This window comes from Mercenaria mercenaria, chromosome 4 (assembly GCF_021730395.1).
Source record: "Mercenaria mercenaria strain notata chromosome 4, MADL_Memer_1, whole genome shotgun sequence".
Taxonomy (NCBI): Eukaryota; Metazoa; Mollusca; class Bivalvia; order Venerida; family Veneridae; genus Mercenaria; species Mercenaria mercenaria.
In genome coordinates, this window is record NC_069364.1 from 5,420,217 (window position 1) to 5,443,232 (window position 23,016).

At 34.4% G+C, this 23,016-nt stretch overlaps 1 protein-coding gene across 3 annotated transcripts in view; it reads left to right on the plus strand.

Moving 5' to 3' along the window:
- The window catches only part of LOC123552623 (midasin-like), a 143,925-nt gene that overhangs the window by 62,934 nt on the left and 57,975 nt on the right, over positions 1-23,016 (plus strand). For all 3 annotated transcript variants that reach the window (XR_008370465.1, XM_053540242.1, XM_053540243.1), the window contains exons 49-51: positions 338-449; positions 629-711; positions 21,071-21,201. Coding sequence is in view for 2 of the 3 variants with exons in the window: in XM_053540242.1 (XP_053396217.1) it covers positions 338-449; positions 629-711; positions 21,071-21,201 (326 nt within the window). In the remaining variant the exon portion in view is untranslated. The remainder of the gene's footprint in view (positions 1-337; positions 450-628; positions 712-21,070; positions 21,202-23,016) is intronic.

The window sequence follows — 23,016 nt, forward strand, 5'->3', positions numbered from 1 at the left end:
CTAACCATGCCCCCCATTCTCCCCTCAGTATAAGCTGACTGTGATATGATAAGACTTTACAGTTTGAAATATTGCCACTTTTAACTATTTTTAACAAAATATGCATTTTAAATCATTTCTTATTAAACAAAATTGTGATAATTTGACCTGTCCTTCGAATTCAAAATTAGCAAAATACTTATTCCTTCGCCGAAATTGGAAAAGTTCACGTTTTGCTCTAATTTTGGCAATAATTGAATGTGCAATGACCCAGCTGTATTTGTACTGATTAACTGGTTTGGAAAATTTGACCGAATCCCATTATTACCATTTGTAACTAGTGTTGTTTTATTTTCAGAGTGCCCTTTGGATCTCCGTTGGAATGTTCAGTTATATGAAAGGTTTGTCCATAACTACAAGGGAACTGATTTACCAAAACTGAAAAGTTGCCTGGAGCTGTTCTTTAATAGGTACTTTGTTTAGCTAATAATACAAGATGTTGTCCTCATTCTGGAGTCAGTGTCACACCTTTGTTATAGCTTTTTGTGCAAGTTCGTTTCTCAGTAATTGGGCATTGTATGTATTGGATTGAAACTTAAGACAAGGCTTCCTGCTCATTAAACCTTCATATGATTTCTTATATTTCCAGGTTACATGTTCTGCAGAAGTTTCAGGTTAATATTAACATGGCGAGAAAACATCAGGAAAAACTACAGCATGCAGTACAACAAGGTCAGTTCAGTTTTAATCTCTGAAATTTAAAATTGTATGTATGTACAGCACAAAATATTATGTGTTGTCTAAATCTTCACACACATACTGTCCAGGGATCCTATAGGGCTTAAATGGGGCTTGGTTTATTTGAGGTAGGAAATAGAATTTTCAGGCAGAAATATTCAAAGGTTTGGGTTTGAATTCCCTTTGAAGCAAGTAACTAGGATATTGTGGCCAAAGGCTCAGGGTGAGCTATTGTGATCACTCACCGTCTGGCGTCTGTTGTCCGTAAACTTTTACTTTAAACCATATCTCCTCATAAACCGCTAGGCCAATTTCATCCAAACTTCACAGGAATGTTCCTTGGGTGAAGCTCTACAAAAGTTTTTCAAAGAATTGAATTCCATCAGAACTCTGGTTGCCATGGCAACTGAAAGGAAAACCTTTAAAAATCTTCTTCTCAAAAACCAGAAGCCTAGAGCTTAGATATTTGGTGTGAAGCATTGCCTAGTGGACCTCTACCAAGTTTGTTCAAATCATGACCCCAGGGTCAAAATTGACCTAGCCCCAGGAGTCATGTGATTTTACATAGGAAAATCTTAAAAAATCTTCTTCTCAAAAACCAGAAGCCCTAGAGCTTAGATATTTGACATTTAGCATTGCCTAGTGGACTTCTACTAAAGTTATTCAAATCATGACCCCGGGGTCAAAATTGACCCAGCCCCAGGGGTCACTTGATTTTACATAGATTTCTATAGGAAAATCTTCAAATTTTTTACAAAATTAAACCAGAAGGCCTAGAGCTTAGATATTTGACATGTAGCATTGCCTAGTGGACCTCTACAAAATTTGTTCAAATCATGACCCCTGGGGCAAAATTGACCCCTCCCCAGGGGTCACTTGATTTTACATAGGAAAATCTTCAAAAAATTTCTAAAAATAAACCAGAAGGCCTAGATCTTAGATATTTGACATGTAGCATTACCTAGTAGACTTCTACAAAATTTGTTCAAATCATGACCCCCGGGGTCAAATTGACCCCGCCCCATGGGGTCACTTGATTGTACATAGATAAATCTTCAAAATTTTCTAGAAATAAACCAGAAGGCCTAGAGCTTAGATATTTGACATGTAGCATTGCCTAGTGGACCTCTACAAAATTTGTTCAAATCTTGACCCCCCCCCCCCCAGGGTCAAATTGACCCAGCCTCAGGGGTTACTTGATTGTACATAGGGAAATCTTCATAAATTTGCTAAAAATAAACCAGAAGGCCTAGATCTTAGATATTTGATATGTAACATTGCCTAGTAGACTTCTACAAACTTTTTTCAAATCATGACTCCCGGGTTGATATTGGCCCCGCCCCAGGGGTTACTTGATTGTACATAGGAAAATCTTTCAAAACATTTCTAAAAATCATCAGTTTGACATTTGAAACATGTAGCTCATATTACTCAGGTGAGTGATCCAGGGTCATCATGACCCTCTTGATAATGGTCACTTTCAATCATTGCCATTGTTTGAATGTAGCTCTCAAAACTACTGTTGTGATCATCCTTTGTCTGTTGTCCTTTGTGAACATTTTAACTGTTAACATGCTAGAGGTCGGTATTTTGACCCAGTCTTGATGAAATTTGGTCAGAATATTTGCTTTCATAAAATCTCTTACATGATCAATACTGGGTCATCTAGGATTGAAAAAAAGGTGACTAGGTCAAATAATAGAAAACCTTGTAAGCAAGCTAGAGGCTGTATTTACAGCCAGATTTTCATGAAACTTTGTCAAAACATTTGTCTTTGTATAAACTAGGTCTAGTTCAAAACTGGAATTTTAGGCTGAAAAAGTCATTAAGTCAAATCATAGCAAAACCTTTACACTCTAGAGGCTACTTTCTTCCCTAAATTAAATTCTCCTGACCACAAAGTGCTCATAGTGAGCTATTGTAGTCAGTCAACTATTTTACTATTTAGCCTTCCAGAGGTTACAATTTTGGTCCAACCTTAATGAAACTTGGTTGGAATGTTTTCCTAAATCAAGTCTTGAAAAACTTTGAATCTGGGTCATCTAGAATCAAAAACTAGGTCACTCTGTCAAATATTAGAAGTCTTTGCTAACACTTCAGATGCAATATTTTCTGCCCGATATTCATAAAACTTTTTTTCAGAATTTTAATCTATTTGAAATCTAGGTAAAGTTCAGAATTGAAATATCTGTGGTTAAAAGCTAGATCACAAGGTCAAATTATAGAAAAACGTCTCTAGAGACCATATTTTCTACTTGGTTTAAAAATGTTTGTCATCATGAAATCTAGGCCAAACTTGAAACTTGGTCATCTGTGGTAAAAGGTTGGTCAAGTGAGTGATACAGGGCCTTCATCTCTTATCTTCCCTTCTGTTGAATATTAATTAAAGATGTATACCTCATGTTTATTTAGGATTCTCTGCCTTACAAAGGCCTACACATTTTTCATCCCAGCCAATAATATCTTTGGGGAATAGCGTAATTTTTATCTTAGATAGATCAGCTGTTGTGTAAAATTGAAGAAAAACGCTCAGATAATTTTCTGGCAGTATCATTCAGTGGAAAATTGTACATAATGATTCTAGAAGAGCTTGTTTGTTATAATGACACATTGTACTTACTTATACATTCCCTGAAATATTGGTGATTTTTTACAGTTAAAGATATAAAGAAATCTGTTGTATATAACAGATCTGTTATTATTGACAAATATAGTAGATCTAATATATTTGTGCCCCCCGACAACAAAATTGTAAGGGGGGATATACTGGTTTCAGGTTGTCTGTCTGTCCGTCCATCTGTCCGTAGACGCAATCTTGTGGCACAATCTTCCTCATCCCCTTGACACAATTTAATGAAACTTCACACAAGTGATCAGTAACAACAGTAGTTGTGCATGGGGCATATTAAATTCTTTCAGAAAAAAAATTGCAGAGTTATGGGACTTTGTTTTTTGTTACTTTACTATATACATAGACACAATCTTGTGCGCACCATCTCTTCTCATCCCCTTGACACAATTTAATGAAACTTCACACAAGTGATCAGTAACAACAGAAGTTGTGCATGGGGCATGTTAGGTTCTTTCAGAAAAAAATTTGCACAGTTACGGGACTTTGTTTTTTGTTACTATACTATATACATAGACACAGTCTTGTGTGCACCATCTCTCCTCATCCCCTTGACACAATTTAATGAAACTTCACACAAGTGATCAGTAACAACAGTAGTTGTGCATGGGGCATGTTAGGTTCTTTCAACAACAAAAATTGCAGAGTTATGGGACTTTGTTTCTTGTTAACATACTATGCACATACAGTCTGCATATGCAATCTTGTGCGCACCTAATCTTCAGAACCCTTGCACACAATTAAATGAAACTTCACACAAGTGATCAGTACCAACCCTAGTTGTGCATGGTGCATGTTATGTTCTTTTAGATAAATATTCTGCATAGTTATGGGACTTTGTTTTTTGTTACTATACTGTATACATACAGTCTATATACATACAGTCCACATAATTATGCAGTCTTGTGTGCGTCAAATTGCAATGTACTGTGTCAGTGCATGCAGGGGGTACATTCATCACCTTTAGTGATAGCTCTAGTTCTCATCTGGAGTACCGCTAAAACAAATACAACTAGGAGAGCAAACAGTTGGGGTAATCATTGTTGTTAGTATTAAAGAAGATATGCCATCGTATGTTCATTAAGATAAAAAATGGTGTTTACTTAAAACACTGTGGACATGTTCATTAACATAACATCGCCATTTGCTTAAACCGTTACGTTCATAAACACAAGAATTCCGTTTGCTTAAGCACTCTGGACATATTCATTAACACAACGACGCCACTAGCTTAAAACACTGTGGAGGTGTTCATTAACATAGCAACACCATTTGCTTAAACATTGTGGACATGATAGTTAACATAACATTATTGTTTGCCTAAAACACTGTGGACATGTTCATAAACACAAGAATTCTGTTTGTTTAAACACTGTGGACATATTAACACTATGATGCCACTTGCTTAAAACACTGTGGACATGTTCATTAACACAGCTTCACCATTTGCTTAAAAACATTTTGGTCAAATTGGGTGAATTCTAGCACTTTCAGAAAAGTTATAACAAATGGTACCATCTAGTACTCACAGATTTATTAAATCTGTGGGATAAATCCCTTGTTTGACTTTAAGGGCAAAAAGCTGTGTATGGTAATAGATAACTTCACCCTGTCTCTTAAAATATAGATATATAGCAGACAGTAAACAGAACTGTCAGAAGTTATTTATCAATTTCATGATAGCGTAATCTTATGTGATTGACAGTCATGAAATATTTAGTCTTAGAGACATTCAAGACGGCTTTAATTTCAGCAAAGTTTACCAAATGTTTATTTTCTGGCAGCATATTACTGTCAAAAGTTGGATAGGTTAAGTTGTCATGCAACATTTTATTTTAAACAAATATAATCAGCAAATATTTGCATGCATGTTGTATGGAAAGCATCCATTTGTCAACAGAGACTGGCGCCAGTGTAACACCTTGCATGTTTGTGAAGACAGAAAAATCATGTGTTACAGAAGTGATATGTGTGATAAGGACTTAACACCATTTTTTACCCTATTTAGGTTATGAAGCAGCATTCAGATTACTAGACTTTTCTCTAGTGTTAACATTTTCTCCCTCCATAAGTAACTTGTAATTTCTCAAAAGTGAATCAGAGATAGAGGGTGAATCATTTACTGTTAGATTGTCTTTTTTGTCTGTAGAATCATCATGGAAAACATTGCCTTGACTGGGGATCATTAATTAAAATGACATTTTTGAATTGAAGTCTTATGCTCAATGGTATTGAGATAAAAAGAACAGGGTGTGCACTACTGTTGAGAAAAATGTTGGGTGAAGTGCTTCATTACATGTATTGTGGTTACCATTTAAATATTTTGAGAAATTGTTATTTGCTTATCTGATGAGGGTTAATATGCAAATTCTTTGTAGCTATGGTTAAGACCAAACCTTCGAATACAGTCAAACCCGTGATAAAGACAACCTTTCAATAAAGACCACTATTAAAAAAAATTGAAAGGCTACTAATTTCTTTTCCCATTCAACCATAGTGTAAAATTAAACCTGTGTTGAGTAACCACCTGTCTATAAAGACCACTTTTAACATATCCCAGGGGTGTTCTTTACATGCAGGTTTAATTGTACTCTTATTACAGGTTTTCCCCAGTAGAGACTGATTCAAATAAGCTTCAAGTCCTCTTCAAGTAAAAGCTTTTGAGCTAAATGTTTAAAGATATTTTATTAGTCTCTACACATCTGTAAATGTAAAAAAAAAACTCTTTTAAAAGTCTGAGATTGTATTAGTTTGATACATTTAATACCGGTAATGTACAAATAAAAAGGCTGTAGCAGTTAGCATGTTCTAGGGAATAAAAACTTGATTACTGCCGAATTTACGAGCTTTGTCTTGTCAGCTTCCAGTTGGTTAAACATTCTCATTGGATTTATTGCAGGAGTATTTGCACATGGCAGTAGAAATGGGACACTGAATTGAGAACAGAGAAAAGTGTCTTTGAATCAGGTCCTATGTATCTGTTTATTAGTATTATACTTTGTCATGGCTTTAAATTCTTTTGTTTATTTTTCTCGTAAAGTTAACATTAAACGTTAAAAGTCAGGCAGAGGAAAGTAGAATGAAAAAATCTTGTAACTCTTTCAGCTCTTGAGAATAACTTGACAGTTCTCCTCTAAGCCTTCTGTCTGTCCCAGTGTCTTTGCCACTTGAAATTGAACAAGTGTTTAAAGATTTATTTAAATAGATATTTTCTTTGGTAACAGTTTAGTAGGAAACACAAGTGAGCAGTGATTGTTCAATTGAGATTATTACATTGATTTAACACAACCGGTCAGTGCATCTGACAGCAGGAAAGTTGATGAGATGCTTAAAGAGATGACAACAGCATAAAGTGTATATCTGGATGTCTCTCAGAGATCTGAATTTGTTTATTGGCCACTTATAGGCCTTGTAATGTAATTGTCTTTCCAGTCAAATATATTAATAGTTGCAAATTGACTTCTCATGCGAGAAATAGATAAGGAGAGGACAAACAGTTGACTTCTTCCCACTTTGGTAACATTTTTAATGTAGTTGAAGTTCCAAAACCAAACAGTTTAGTATAGTTGCCCTGTCAATCTTCACAATAATATATTAGTCAGAAAATGGCTTTTTTGCACAGTATTTATAGGCTATTAGATTTGTATCATGAAATATGCACAAATTCTGCAGCGGAAATATTGCTTGACCTTAGACTTTACACTTACAGTTATAGATTTGTTAATTTGCGTGAGTAAAACTGAAAATTTTATCGTTAAAGCACTTCTAAATGCGACGGCACGCATGAAACTGACGTCACAAATGAAGTCTCGCACTGAATATCAAATTTGAACGTCAATATGAACAAAAATATTGACGTTTTAGGTTCCACTGTAACTAGAATAATGGAGTTTATGATTGAGTATGTAATAATAACAGTATAATCTGTTTGGATATTGCTGGACATGGGAGTTACACGCAGGCTTCAGTATACCGTAAAACTATTCATATATGTAGGGAATTAATTTTATGGGTTTCATGTTTGCATCTGTCCATGAAATTAAATCTTAACAAACAAGAAAGTTCCCAATCTGTTATTTTGATAAGGGAATTCCATAAATTTATAGCCCAATGAAATACCAATTTTGGGCAAAAACAATGAAATTTTATACTTACAAAATTATGTAAGTCAGTGGAAATGTTAGAATGTGATTTTAATCTGTGTCTGACTGGACATTGTAGTTCTTAATACTCATTTGTTTATAAATGTATTAGTTATATTTTTGACCATGAAAAACATTTGTCCTAAAACATTTTGTTCTGATAAATTGAGATTTCATTAAATCAGTATTGTTCTAAAATAACTAGAAAGTGTATAATGTTTGAAACATTAATATAATTTTTTATACATTTTAATATCAGAACATTCACTATCACACTGACAAGTGCTCGTGTGACAAACACATTTTCCTCACATATTGGTTTTGGTTACAGATATCATTTGTTTTAAGTTTCGAGACCTGGCGCTAGAAAGCACTTAAAATTTGAAATTAGACACCTTGAATGTAAAGATGAGAATGCCACATTTGCTGCATTAAAGACCAAGTACAGCTGAATTTTAATTAACCAAAATTGAATATCTTTGGGGCAGTGCATAGTGTTTATTATATAATAATTAGTCTTCTACTCTGGTGTTTCATCAGAGGGAACTTCCATCCATCTTAAGAGGGAGATTCTACAAGAACTTCCTGTGAATTATTTTAAAATTCTTCAGTCACACTTAAAAAGGTATTGCAGTCAAAGTGGTGATTAATTAATAATTAATCTTTCAAATGGATTGGCAGCCACTAGGTGGAGCCACTCCTGTTAAGATATAGTAGAAGGCAGTGTAGTTTCTTTTCTAACTTACTATTATAGCTCTGTCCTTTCACAAAAGATTGTCTGAAGAAATATATACCAAATAGTCCATATGTCTATTTCATTCCATCTGTTTTATGTAACTGTGACATGCAAATTTATTAGTTGGGATCAACAGTTTCTCCCAAGACAATAGTCGGCTTGTAACAGATCAATTTGTTTACAACAGTTTGGTTATTAGGGTAATGTATTCCCTTATAGACTGATATGTTACGAGTTGCCCAAGGAGCTGTCTGTACAGACAAGTTACAAACGTTTCTTGGAAGATGTTCCTGTTGTAGTAAATTAAGTTTGAGTTTCAGAATTTCTTACAAAACTTAAAAATCAAGTATCAAGTTAATTTTAGTAGAGTATGGTATATTGCCATCGGGTTTTTATCCCCTGCCGATGAAATCGGGAGGGGGGTATTAAAATGGTGTTGTCAGTCCGTCTGTCCATGCGTCGGTCCATCCGCAGCCATTTCTCAGTAACTAGAAAGGTAGAATTTCATGAAACTTGAAATAAACATGAACCAACATACAGCGATGATGCCCGTCAAGTTTATTTTTGGATTGGTCAATTTCCCTTAGAGTTATTGCCCTTGATTTAATGAAAAATGCCCAAAAATGTCCGTCCACAGACATTTCTCAGTAACTATCAAAGAAGATTTTATAAAACTTGAAATAAACATGCACCAACATACTGTGATGATGCCCGTCAAGTTTTTTTTTGGATTGGTCAATTTCTCAGAGTTACTGCCCTTAATTTTATGAAAAATCCACGTCTGCAGCCATTTCTCAGTAACAAGCTGGCAGAATTTCATGAAACTTGAAATAAATATGAACCAACATACTTTGATGATGCCTGTCATTTTTTAGCTCGACTATTCGAAGAATAGTCTAGCTATTCTACTCACCCTGGCGTCGGCGTCGGCGTAGGCTTCACACCTTGGTTAAGTTTTTGCATGCAAGTACATACAGCCATCAATTAAAGGCATATAGCTTTGAAACTTATTTTTTCTTTTTCTAGGTAAATTACGAACCTCTCTTGGTCAAGTCCCATAACTCTGACATGTATTTTGAGCAAATTATGCCCCCTTTTGGACTTAGAAAATTTTGGTTAAAGTTTTACATGCAAGTTACTATCTCCAAAACTAATGCAGATATTGATTTGAAACTTCACATGTGTCTTCAGGGTTATAAAACTAGTTGATAGCAGCAAGTCCCATAACTCTGACTTTCATTTTGGCCAAATTATGCCCCCTTTTTGACTTAGAAAATTCTGGTTAAAGTTTTGCGTGCAAGTACATACAGTTATTTCTAAAAGGCATATAGATTTGAAACTTACTTTTTCTTTTTCTAGATCAATTACAAACCTCACTGGGTCAAGACCCATAACTCTGACATGTTTTTTGAGCAAATTATGCCCCCTTTTAGACTTAGAAAATTTTGGTTAAAGTTTTACATGCAAGTTATTATCTCCAAAACTAATGCAGATATTGATTTGAAACTTCACATTTGTCTTCGGGGTTATAAAACTAGTTGATAGCAGCAAGTCCCATAACTCTGACCTTCATTTTGGCCAAATTATGCCCCCTTTTGGACTTAGCAAATTCTGGTTAAAGTTTTGCGTGCAAGTACATACAGCTATTTCTAAAAGGCATATAGATTTGAAACTTATTTTTTCTTTTTCTAGATCAATTACTAACCTCACTGGATCAAGTCCCATAACTCTGGCATGTATTTTGGGCAAATTATGCCCCCTTTTGGACTTTGAAAATTCTGGTTAAAGTTTTACATGCAAGTTTCTATCTCCAAAACTAATGCAGATATTGAATTGAAACTTCACATGTGCCTTAGGGGTTATAAAACTAGTTGATAGCAGCAAGTCCCATAACTGATATGCATTTTGATCAAATTATTCCCCCTTTTGAACTTAAACTCTTTTGATATTTAACCTTTTTGGGTAATATTTTCCTGCTTCTAGGACAATATTTCGAATAGTCAAGCTTGGCTGTCTTACGGACAGCTCTTGTTTATTCAATTGGTCAATTTTCCTTAGAGTTATTGCCCTTTAATTGTTTAAAAATCTGCAGATTTGTACATAACAAACCAACCAATCGGTAGAATTTCATTAAACTTCTTTCATTCTTTTCCGTGAACGTTTATTAGCTCGACTATTCGAAGAATAAGTAGAGCTATCCTACTCACCACAGCGTCGGCGTCACACCCTGGTTAAGTTTTTCGTACCAGTCCACATTTTGACAAAGTCTTTTGAGATAAAGCTTTGAAACTTTTAACACTTGTTTACCATCACCATGTCCAGTTATAGGCAAGAGAACATAACTCTGTCAAGCATTTTGACTGAATTATGGCCCCTTTTGACTTAGAAATCTTGGTTAAGTTTTTCGTACCAGTTCATATTTTGACAAAGTCTTTTGAGATAAAGCTTTGAAACTTTCAACACTTGTTTACCATCACCATATCCAGTTGTAGGCAAGAGTACATAACTCCATCAAGCATTTTGGTTGAATTATGGCCCCTTTTTGACTTAGAAATCTTGGTTAACTTTTTCGTACCAGTCCACATTTTGACAAAGTCTTTTGAGATAAAGCTTTGAAACTTTCAACACTTGTTTACCATCACAATGTCCAGTTGTAGGCAAGAGTACATAACTCCATCAAGCATTTTGACTGAATTATGGCCCCTTTTGACTTAGAAATCTTGGTTAAGTTTTTCGTACCAGTTTATATTTTGTGTAAAGTGTTTGACATATGGCTTTGAAAGTTTTATATCTTGTTCAGTATAATAGTCTCTATCAATAGGCAAGAGTACGTAACTCTCTCATCTTTTTTGGCTGAATTATGGCCCTTTTTGAACTTGGAAATTGGTTCTGTTTTGGCTTTTAAACTTTAAACACGTGTTTATCATTATGATTTCCATCTGTAGGCAAGAGTACATAACTCTGACAACAATTTTGACTGAATTATGGCCCTTTTTGGACTTTTTTTCTTACAAGTCAGCGTTTTGTCAAAACTATTTGAACTGTGGCTTTGAAACTTTTAACACTAGTTTATCAACATGATTTCCATCTGTAGAGTACATAACTCTGTCAACTATTTTGACTGAATTATGGCCCTTTTTGGACATGGAAATTAGTTAAATTTTTCATATAAGTCCATGTTTTGCCTAACATATAACTTAACATATTTGCCATCATGGTCACACATTGCCATTTAGTGCAAGACTAATCGAAATCCACAAATACAGGAACATTTTTTGTTTAATCCATTTTTTTGTTTAGTCTGAAAATCTATGGAAATATTTTGACCCCATTCTTCAATCAATTCTTCGAATAGTCGAGCGCGCTGTCATCCGACAACTCTTGTTATAAACATGTGAAGTTTTATACCAACACCTGGTCACCACCTTGCCTTGATCACACCCCCTCCCCCCCCCACAAAAAAAAAAAATCATTCCTTATTTTTTTTTTTCAAACCTTCCATGAATATTTATTAGCATGCAAAGTTGTACCGTTCCCCCACCTCACTCTCCACTCAGTCTTGCCCACCACCCATCATGTATCTCCATCCCCCACCCATTTTTATGCCCCCCTTCAAAGAAGGAGGGGTATATTGTTTTGCAGATGTCGGTCGGTAGGTTGGTCGGTCGGTTGGTCTGTCGGTCGGTCAGAATGTAGACCAATCCGTTTCCGGATGATAACTCAAGAATGCTTGGGCCTAGGATCATGAAAGTTGATAGAGAGGTTGTTCATCCTCAGCAGATAACCCCTATTGATTTTGAGGTCTGTATGTCAAAGGTCAAGGTCACAGTGACCCTGAATAGTAAAACGGTTTCCGGATGATAACTCAAGAACACTTGGGCCTAGGATTATGAAAGTTGATAGGGTGGTTGGTAATGACCAGCAGATGACCCCTATTGATTTTGAGGTCAGTATGTCAAAGGTCAAGGTCACAGTGACCCTGAACAGAAAAACGGTTTCCGGATGGTAACTCAAGAACGTTTAGGCCTAGGGTGATGAAAGTTGATAGGGAGGTTGGTCATGACCAGCAGATGACCCCTATTGATTTTGAGGTCAGTATGTCAAAGGTCAAAGTCACAGTGACCAGGAACAGTAAAATGGTTTCCAGGCAATAACTCTAGAACACTTGGGTCTAGTGTCAGGAAAATTGATAGTTAGGTTGGCCATGACCAGCAGATTACCCGTATTGATTTTGAGGTCATTAGGTCATTAGGTCAAAGGTCAAGGTCACATTGGCCAGGAACAGTTAAAACGGTTTCTGATCTTGTCCAAAACCATAGGGCCTAGGGCTTTGATATTTGGTATGTAGTATGTAGCAAAATCTAGTGGTCCTCTACCAAGATTTTTCAGATTATTTCCCTGGGGTCAAATATGGCCCCAACCCGGGGGTCACATGGTTTATATAGACTTATATAGGAAAAAACTTTGAAAAACCTCTTGTCCAAAACCACAGGGCCTAGGGCTTTGATATTTTGTATATGACATCATCTAGTGGTCCTCTACTAAGATTTTTCAGATTATTCCCCTAAGGTCAAATATGGCTCTGCCCTGGGGGGGGGGTCACATGGTTTACATAGACTTATATAGGGAAAAACTTTGAAAATCTTCTTGTCCAAACCACAAAGACTATGGCTTTGATATTTGTAACGTAGCATCATTTAGTGGTGTTCTCTACCAAGTTTGTTCAAATCATCCCTCTAGGGTCAAATATGGCACCGCCCCAGGGGTCATATGGTTCATATAGACTTATATAGGGCAAAACTTAGAACCTTCATGTCCATAACTTACATCATTCAAATTTGGACCACATGTATAGTTATGAGTGGCAAGATGAACCTTGACATGAGTTGACCTTGATCTTGACCTAATGACCTACTTTCACATTTCTGTAGCTACAGCCTTCAAATTTGGACCACATGCATAGGTTTGTGTACTGAAAAAAACTTTGACCTTGTTATTGACCTAGTGACCTACTTTCACATTTTTGAAGTTACAGGCTTCAAATTTGGACCACATGCATAGTTTTTTGTTCCAAATTAAAATTTGACATTGATTTTGACCTAGTGACCTACTTTCACATTTCTCAAGCTATAGCCTTCAAATTTGAACCACAAGCATAGTTTTGTGTACTGAAATGAACTTTGATCTTGAGATTGACCTAGTGACCTACTTCCACATTTCTGAAGGTACAGGCTTCAAATTTGGCATAGTTTTGTGTTCCGAAATAAAATTTGACCTTTATTTTGACCTAGTGACCTACTTTCACATTTCTCAAGCTACAGCCTTCAAATTTGAACCACATGCATAGTTTTGTTTACCAAAATGAACTTTGATCTTGAGATTGACATAGTGACCTACTTTCACATTTCTGAAGCTACAGGGTTCAAATTTGGACCACATGCATATTTTTGTGTTCTGAATTGAAATTTGACATTGATTTTTACCTATTACCTACTTTCACATTTCTCAAGCTACAGCCTTCAAATAGAAGCACATGCATAGTTCTGTCTACCAAAATGAACTTTGACCTAGAAATTGATCTAGTGACCTGCTTGCACATTTCTCAAGCCACAGCTTTCAAATTTGGACCACATACACATTGTTTTGTACCAAAATGAAATTTGACATTGATTTTGACCTTGAGCTAGTCTTGAAATTTGGAACATTCAGAAATGGCTCAGTGGATGGTGCCAAGATCACTCTGTACTCTCTTGTTAGGTTAATAGGTTAAGGTCAAGGTCAGATTAAACCAGAATGGTAGAACTTTTGTTTACAGTGAGCATATAATTTCTGTTCCTTGTGCAATTACTGATGCATCAAGGGGGGCATTTCGTGTTCGATGAGCTCTTGTTTTTTTTTTTTTTTTCATTTTTAATTTTCCATCAATATTTAGAATCAACATGTGAAATTTTGTACCCTCATCCGGTCACACCCACTGCCCCCCCCCCCCCCCAAAAAAAAAAAATCATTTTCTGATAAAATGATTTTGACTAATGAAATTATTTGCTTCTTAGTAACATCCTTGAATTTTTGCCAGATATATTTTTTTGCCATTCCTCACCTCAAGCCCTTTCGGCGGGGGATACCAATTCATTGAATTTGCTTGTTAATGCAAGACTTCGGTTAGGTTTGATGAAAGCATAATTCAGAAAATATACCATCCATTACTGTGCAATTATGAAATACTTCAAGACATTACAAGTTTAAAAGTGAATTTGATTTTTTTTTTTTTTTTGAAAATTTAGCCAATATTTTCGTTAGTTTATGTGACTGATGTTGAACAAGGAAAAAAATATTGACTGTAAAAATATAAAATTACTTCTGACATACTAAACTTTTATTGCAGAAATAAAAGAACCATTATGAAACAAGAAAACACTAGGATTAATTTGGCCTCAATGTTAACCTATAATTTTGATCTAATATGTAGATTCCAATTGGGATATAAGAATGCCGCAGGGGAAACATAAGCTGACGTGTTCCGGGTGAAAACTGATAGGAAAAAAACAGGTTAAATTACAAGCTAGCAAATTGGTTGGCAAGTCTTTATTAAGTAGACGGCAAACTGTGAAGCGGGCGGCAAATTATTGGGCAGATTAATGTGTAATGATCCGTCATTGAACAAACAATTTTTATTGATTACAACATTGAATGTACGTAATGATGTTTAGCTGTGGCGTGAAAAATAATAATACAATTCCAGAAGGTCTTTCCAAGAAATAAGAAATTTGAGTACTTTTCTGTGTATTTCTCTCCAAGTATTGAGGAGCTCTTCAGTTATTCATAGTTAATAGTGGTCACAATGCCATTTTCCCATTTCGTCATCAGTGGTGTAAAAGTAGTGAACAACTTTACAATGTCAAAAATAAAAAGTCAGCGCAAGTACATTTTGTTTGAAGTGAATGCTATTGGGTTTTAAATTTAATGCCTGTGCAGCACCATTTGCAAAGAAAACATACATTTACGACTAGGGACACTACAACATGTGATAGGCTTCTCTGAAATGAAATAATTTAGAACATACACTATTCTTTCAGTGATAAGAGGAAACCATTTCAAACAAAATTAAATGAGTTAGCCAATCAAAATCTAGTATTTGACAATACAATTCTTTCATATGTTTTAAAGCACAGCAGTAAGATTCATTCAGTGTATTTAGTAGGATTCCATGCTTGCCCTGTTTCTATTCATATAATATAGTATGGCAAAAACGTTTGCAATAGGCATTTTACAGAATTTGTCAAATATACTGATACCTTTTCAAATAGAAAACTGGAGGAATCATGGATGCAAATCATAAAACAGCAAACACATTATTAAGGGAAGTATTGCCCCAGACAGTATTGTGCAAAAGCTATCCCTAAACAGAGGCATGATTTGATTTGTTATGAATTATTTCCTTTTGTTTAAATTGAAATAAGCATGATAAAAACTGACAGATAAACATTTGAAGGCAATTTAGAATATATACAAGCAGTATTGTTTAATTTTAAAGGGGCATGGCTCCATATTTATGTTAACAGAGGATTTTATGAAATGTCCAACTTGTAGATATGACTGGACATGGTACCTCAACATTGTAAAACCTGTTGCTGTCTGCTTATTTGTCATTCATTTGTTTATCAAGTAGCTGAAATGCTTATATGGCTGAAGTTTGGCTTTGTGAAGTCAGGACAGAGTAAAAATGGTGTTTCACTACTCACAGGAGAATTGTCACACTATAATGTATGGTAATGGAAAAGAGGACCCAGACAATTGGATTTTAAACTATTACTTTCTCAACTGTTTCCATAATCCAGTGTCCATATAGTTTGAAAGTATTCAACTCACAATTAGTTATATATTGAGAAATATGGATGAGTTCTGCAGTGGATGTTTTATGTGACTTTAAAAAGCAATATTACATTGCAAAACAAAGAGAGCATATTTTTAACAATGTAGACTAGCCACTAGACCCATGATGAAGAATTTGTCACAAAATTTCAAATTTTAAAATTTTTCTTTTATTATATGTAATAGTTAGAAATTTTGTCAGAACGAATTGTAGTTTAATGTATGATATTGGACAGAGAATATAGACTGGCTTTGTTCACAGTTTCAAAAAAAAGAAATTAAAAAAATATATATCATAGTCTAGAAGCCAGTCTACTAACACTGTTTCTGATACATCCTTAATTTTCATATTCATAAATGGTATACTGTGTTACATTTTATTGTTTAACCAGAGTACGATTGAACGTATCAGTGTAAACTTTTAATGCAATACACATATTTATTGCATACATTATCAGAACATTTATTTTCAAAATACTTGCGTGTATCATCTTTTCACATTTTGATAGCTCAGTTCTTTTGTTAAAAGACGCATATTACTTCTGGTATCCGAGGGTTAAAACTGGATTAATTGAATATCTTATTAAACCAGATTCTGGGAAATTGAAGAAGTTAAATTCCCAAATGGACCTTTTTTTAATGTCATTAATATTACAGCCAGTGAAAATATAATATTTAGTGAAAAATCAACCAAGGACTTTCTGTCTCCTGTGCAAGATCTTTGGGTTCAATTACTGTTACTGATGGTGCACTGGATGTATTATAAAGAATGAAAATGTAGAAGATAATAAACACATGCCTCTCAATCACAGCAGGCTTTTTACAAAGTGACAATCTTCATAAATATCTGCCAAATTATATTTTTTGCCTTCTCACATGTTTTTTTACCATCTAAAAAAAATAGATTTTTCTTGTTTTATGGGCTTATTAACTAAAAAAAGTTTAATGTTCACTAAAACAAACTTTTATAGGTATTGTCCTTATATAACTAATATATTTTTATATTACTGCCTGTAAGATATGTGATGCAATAAAGCCTGTAGATGCAAGATCTGTAATGCAATTTAACCCTTAGCCTGCTAAATTTCTGTAATGGACTGGCCCATCATTCAATTTGCGCAATACCATTTATTATTCGAAGGGGTGTTCACTGAAAATTTATTGACTGAATAGCGAACAGTGCAGACCATGATTAGCCTGCACGGATGTGCAGGCTAATCTTGGTCTGCACTGGTCACAAAGGCAGAATAACTCGCCGCCAGCAGGCTAAAGGTTAAGTAATTTTCATGTGTGTATGAAATGCATTGTGTTTAAAGTACACTTGAAGGCATGCTCACATATTACATGCCTAAATGGAAACTTCATAACAGTATATGATTTCTTAATTAAATCTTTTGTTATACTGATATTTATTCACATATTCTGTAACAGAGTAATTTATTAATTTTCTAAAATAAAAAGCTATGTGAATGTGAGGTTATTGATTGGCAGTGCAGACCTTTTAAAAAACAAATTGTAATTTACATTTATGAACATTTATGAATAAAAGTCCCATTTCTAGAGTAAATATGGACATTACTTGATTCCTAAAAGTTTGATTCAATGAAAACTTTTTTTTCCATTTACACTCAGAGATCTGCTTTTATAAAAAAAAAATTCAGAAAACAGAAAAATGAATTGTTGGCTGGTAATTATAGAGTTGCACAAAGCTTGGTACTTGCTTCATATAAAGTATTACAATATTATTGTATTTTGAAGTTTTGAATTTTAATTATAAATTTTTTATATAAATGAAGAAATATTCATATTTGCACATTAAAACAAACAGAAAAAAATATTAAAGATACTTACAAATCAGCATTTATTTTCCACAATATTTCAAGTTAACTTCAATTCCAGCTTGCCAGTAAATACTGTATATTTATCCAATTTTATATCTGTCTGTTTATGGAAATTTATAACTTTCATTAACAGATATAAATCATTTCGCTACAAGAAAAATGGAACCAAAATAATGACATTTTTTCCAATAATGATCTTCTAATGTCCAATTACTGAAAAAAAATGGAATAATTACAGTCATGTCCTATAGCAAAAGTTTCATCGGATGTTCATCAACTTTCTCCCGATCACATATGACATCTTGGAGAGTATTACCGTACATCTTTATTGTCGTATCGAAACCTTTAGCAGTTTATCATTAGCTGTTGATTCATATCTTACTATCAGAGAAACAATCGTTGCCTTTGCAAATTGAGTTTTTGTCTCTTTAAGTAAACATATAACAGTCCTCTATAACATATGTAAATACAATGATCAAATCGGTATTGAATTTTTGGGAAATTCTTGAAGTGGTTTGTACCGATTGATATTGTTTGCATTTATGGGTTTTCATTGGTTGCATTTTTGAATGCATTTACTGGGTAATTTGCAAGTACTTGGTAATTCACAAGTAATCAGTCCATCTTGATTGCTTATAAGGAATCAAGAAAATTATTGTGTTTCTGGTATTTGCCAGAGAATGGTTGGCTTACTGAATGGATGCCAAGACAGATCTGGTGTAAAGAGATAAGCTTGAAAACTGAGAGAAAATACTACAAGATGCAAGTTTTTTTTCCTTATCAGCTTTTAAGTTTTTGAGTTAGCTTCATTGGGGAAAAATATTGGGCTTCATTTGCGAAAAGTATTGGCTTTGTAAAGAATCATTGTTGACAGAGTTCCTAAAGCTTCAGGGACGGTATTCATCAATGTTTAAAGTCTGTTTTTCAGACTTAGATGAAAGAGCGGAGAATGTTCAATTTGCCAAAACTTTGTTCATATCAAATATGTACTAATAAAATTTCACAAAGTTTCATTACAGTCATTGCAGTTATAAGTTTTTCGGAGCAGAAAACGAAATTTGGCACTTTCAAGCCAAGTTTCAGTTTTAAAACTTTGATAAATATTGGCCCAGTTGTACAGTAGGCAACTTTTTCCATGTTGAACAAAGGAGATATGGTTGAATTAAGTCTTACAGATGCTACAATTTTAAGCCGGGTAGAATGTGGATGTACTGAAGGATTTTTTCCCTAAAATGCTTTTCTTTTTTCCACACTCCCAACATGTATTATTGTTCGTGACAGATTACTGGGTCTTAAAGCTTCCCTTAAATATTCATTGAAAAAATTGTGGAGATTGACTGTCAAATTTAGCTTTGCATGTAATTTAAATACAAAACCTTCACCTTCCAGATGCATATTCCATGGAGTTTGTGTTTACAATGTATATTCCATGGAGTTTGTGTTGAAGTGATCATAGAGGAAAAGAAATTAGACTCATCCTTCTTGTTTCAAGCAATTGTAGCTAATTATTTCCCTTGGGATTGGAGTTGTATTTTGCCCAAATAAAATAAATCTTCTTAATGGAAACCTGCTTGTCACATTAGTAAAAGTTTTTGTCTGTATGATCCATTAAACCATTCTTAGGAAAAATAAGAATATCATTATCATGCATAAGCAAAAAAAGATACAAAGTGTTTGAAATAAATCATCTTTGCTTGACAGTAACAGTATTCAGTTTGCATTTTTCCTCAAGATACTTCTGTCCTTTTTTATGGAATAATCGGGACAGTTCTCTTTGCTATTGATGTATTTGTATTTTTCATTTTTGACAAGTCATGGTAAGCAGACGACACATGAATCTGCTATCTACTTTGTGGCAGGGGTCCCATTGTTGAGTCTGCTTTTACAGATACATTACGAAATTTAGAATTACTAAGATAAGCATACTCTAGAAATGTAGTTTTAATGATTTATAGATTAGCATACACCAGAGTTGTAGTTTTAATGGTATGTAGAGTAGACTACACTAGAAGTTTAGTTTTAATGATATATACATTAGCATACACTGGAAATGTTGTTTTAATGATATATAGAGTAGCATACACTGGAAATGAAGTTTTAATGATACATAGATTAGCATGCAAATAAATGGTAGTTTTAATATGTAGAGGAGTATGCACAGGAATTGTAGTTTTATTGATAATAATGTAGCGTACGCCGAAAATGTTGTTTTAATGATATGTAGGTTAGTGTACACAGGGAAATGTAGTTTTCTTGATTATAAGGAAGAGTAGCGTACACTGGAAATTTAGTTTTAATGATATGTAGAGTAGCATGCACAGGAATTGTAGTTTTAATGATATGAAGATTTTATTTTGGACTACAGCCTTAATAAGCATTCTACATAATATATGAAAATGCTGTTCAGTTGATGGTGTTGACACCTATACTTACTAAAAAGATTTTTGTTAAGAAGTTTGCATGTGTATATGAAAAAAATGATCATGTTGAAAGTGTGTGGAGGTGCATACTTTACACACAGCTTTTCCCAAATGGGAAGTACATGACAATGATTTATGTCTTATATTTATAGTATTGTTTTTTCCTTCAACATTGTTTAAAGGCGTACGCTAGAATTCCCTGTATATGAGATGGGCGAAAATTTTCCCAATAACAGAATTTCTTTAAACTTTGGATATTGAAGGGCAATCATCTAAGAAACAAAAAAATGCAATAAAAATCATAGGTCACCGGATTCGAAAAAGAGTTATCTGCCCTTGAAAACGTCATTTTTGGGGGAAATGCCATTTTCAAGGGCAGATAACTCTTTTTCGAATCCGGTGACCTATGATTTTTATTGCATTTTTTTGTTTCTTAGATGATTGTCCTTCAATATCCAAAGTTTAAAGAAATTCTGTTATTGGGAAAATTTTCGCACCAAATTCTAGCATATGTCCTTAATAGATCAAATGTACCATGCTTCAGAGGTTACAGATCTCTGAAACAATCTGTTGAAATAGCAAGCATACCAAAATTTCCATTGGCAAAGTCAGGTAAAATTCACATAAATATCTGTTATGAGGACACAAAGATGTAGACTCAAAATAGCATACAATTGAAATGTAGATTTAATGATATGCATATTTCATTTCAGATAAAAGTCTTGGTAAGCAGACGACACATGAAGCTGTTGTCCACTTGGTGGCACTGTTCCCATTGTTGACCTCTGCAGTTCCAGAGTTACTACAAAACATGGAATTACAGTCATATGAGAAAGTCACACTGGTAGATATGTTTGTTTATCCTAACAAAAGTACCCTTGTAGAGGACTGAATTTAAACTTATCACACGAAAAACGCTGGCCAAACTGTCTTTCATATAGACAAGGCTATGGTGTGCTAAAATATGTGTTCACACATGTAATGACATACGTGCACCTATATTTTGCATATTCTCGCTCCTAAATACATTGGTGCACAAAATGGACATCCAGTTACTTATATACATGCACCTATGAATTTACGAGTGTACCTTTAATACTATATATTATATGCATGTTCACATACTTTCATACAATGCTCCTTTATTCTGAAATGTGTGCACACACAAAGTAGACTTACATCCCTAATGATAACACCATAAGTAATCTGTAAGAAGATACTTTGGAAGTATAGAAAGCATCTAAACAAAATAAATGCAGCGGTAGTTTGATTAAGTCTGTTCTTAAGAGGTAATGAATTGTATAACATCCCTCATGGCCCCTAAACTCAACAACAACAAAAAAAGAAGGTACATTCTTGGTGTAAGGGGTGACTGTGGAAGGTTTGGAACACCCAGTCATCAGAGTTAAGAAACTGTTCTCGTAAAATACAGACTTGTTAGCTTTTATTGATAGTCTGGAATAATCTCTTTCCAGTTGTCAATTTGCCTGTTTGTTGTTTTTATGGACAAGTGAATCGTGCATAAACTGATTTGTTACATTGATATGGACAATTACAGTCCAATCTAGATTGCAGAGCCAAATTGTAATTGGATTTATTGTTGATTTATTGTTGATCGATATATTCTGTGATAGGAAGAGGCATTATAAAAGACACAGTCATTGTTAGAAAGTCTGTTTCTGACACTTGTCAAGTGTAACCTGTTTGAAGATTGTAATTGGCAGTTTCAGAAAGCTTTGAAGAAATAATTACACTCCTGTGCTGTCTTTCTTAGATTAACTGTCTCTGTATTTCTCAAAATGTTGAAAAACCTGTGCAGAACTTGTGCACACCAGGCATTTTAGGAAGCACAATTGTTATTGTTTGTATTTCTCCAGCTATGCAGTTGAAGTTCATAGAATAATTGCCTGTGGTCTGGAAATGACTGCTGTTGTTTTTCTCTTGTCTTTTAGCCCAAGGTCAAGGTACAGTGACCTCAAGACTGAAAACTGGTCTCTGATTAGTAACTGGAGAACACTTGAACAAACAGCTGTCAACCGTTACATAATAGTTATCTTTGGTCAGAAGATGAATGCAAGTGTTATAAGGGTGTGTTGGTCTAATGTCAAGGGCCTAGATCTTTCATCCTTTATTACACTCCCCCCCCCCCCCCACTCCACCCCAATCCTCGCAAACTCTCCACCAAACTTTGTTTGGATGGATATATAGGAATCTGTTCTGTCTCATCCCAAAATTTTTTTGCACGAACACATACAAATATTTTTTAAGATCCTGAGACAACTTTATATTCCAGGCCCAATAACACTGACTTGCTTTGACAAAATTATTTTCCATTTAACTTGGAAAATTTCCCAAAATTGACATTTCTTTCAAGATTTCTGAAACTTGTAATGCATTTGATTCAAACTTTGCACATGCCATTTAGATAATAATTTAAGTTTACACATTAAGTTTCATATCTCTGCCTCTTCATAGAATTGTCCCAGAATGATTTAGGTCAAATTCCAACCTGTGTATTCTTAGATAGTAAACAAGGCCATTAGGCCAGATTGTAGAAAAATTGTGCTAACATTTTAGTGGACCCATCTCATAATTGATCTTCATGAAACATAGTCAGAATGTTTCTCTTGGTAAAATGTACTGGGTTATCTGCTATAAA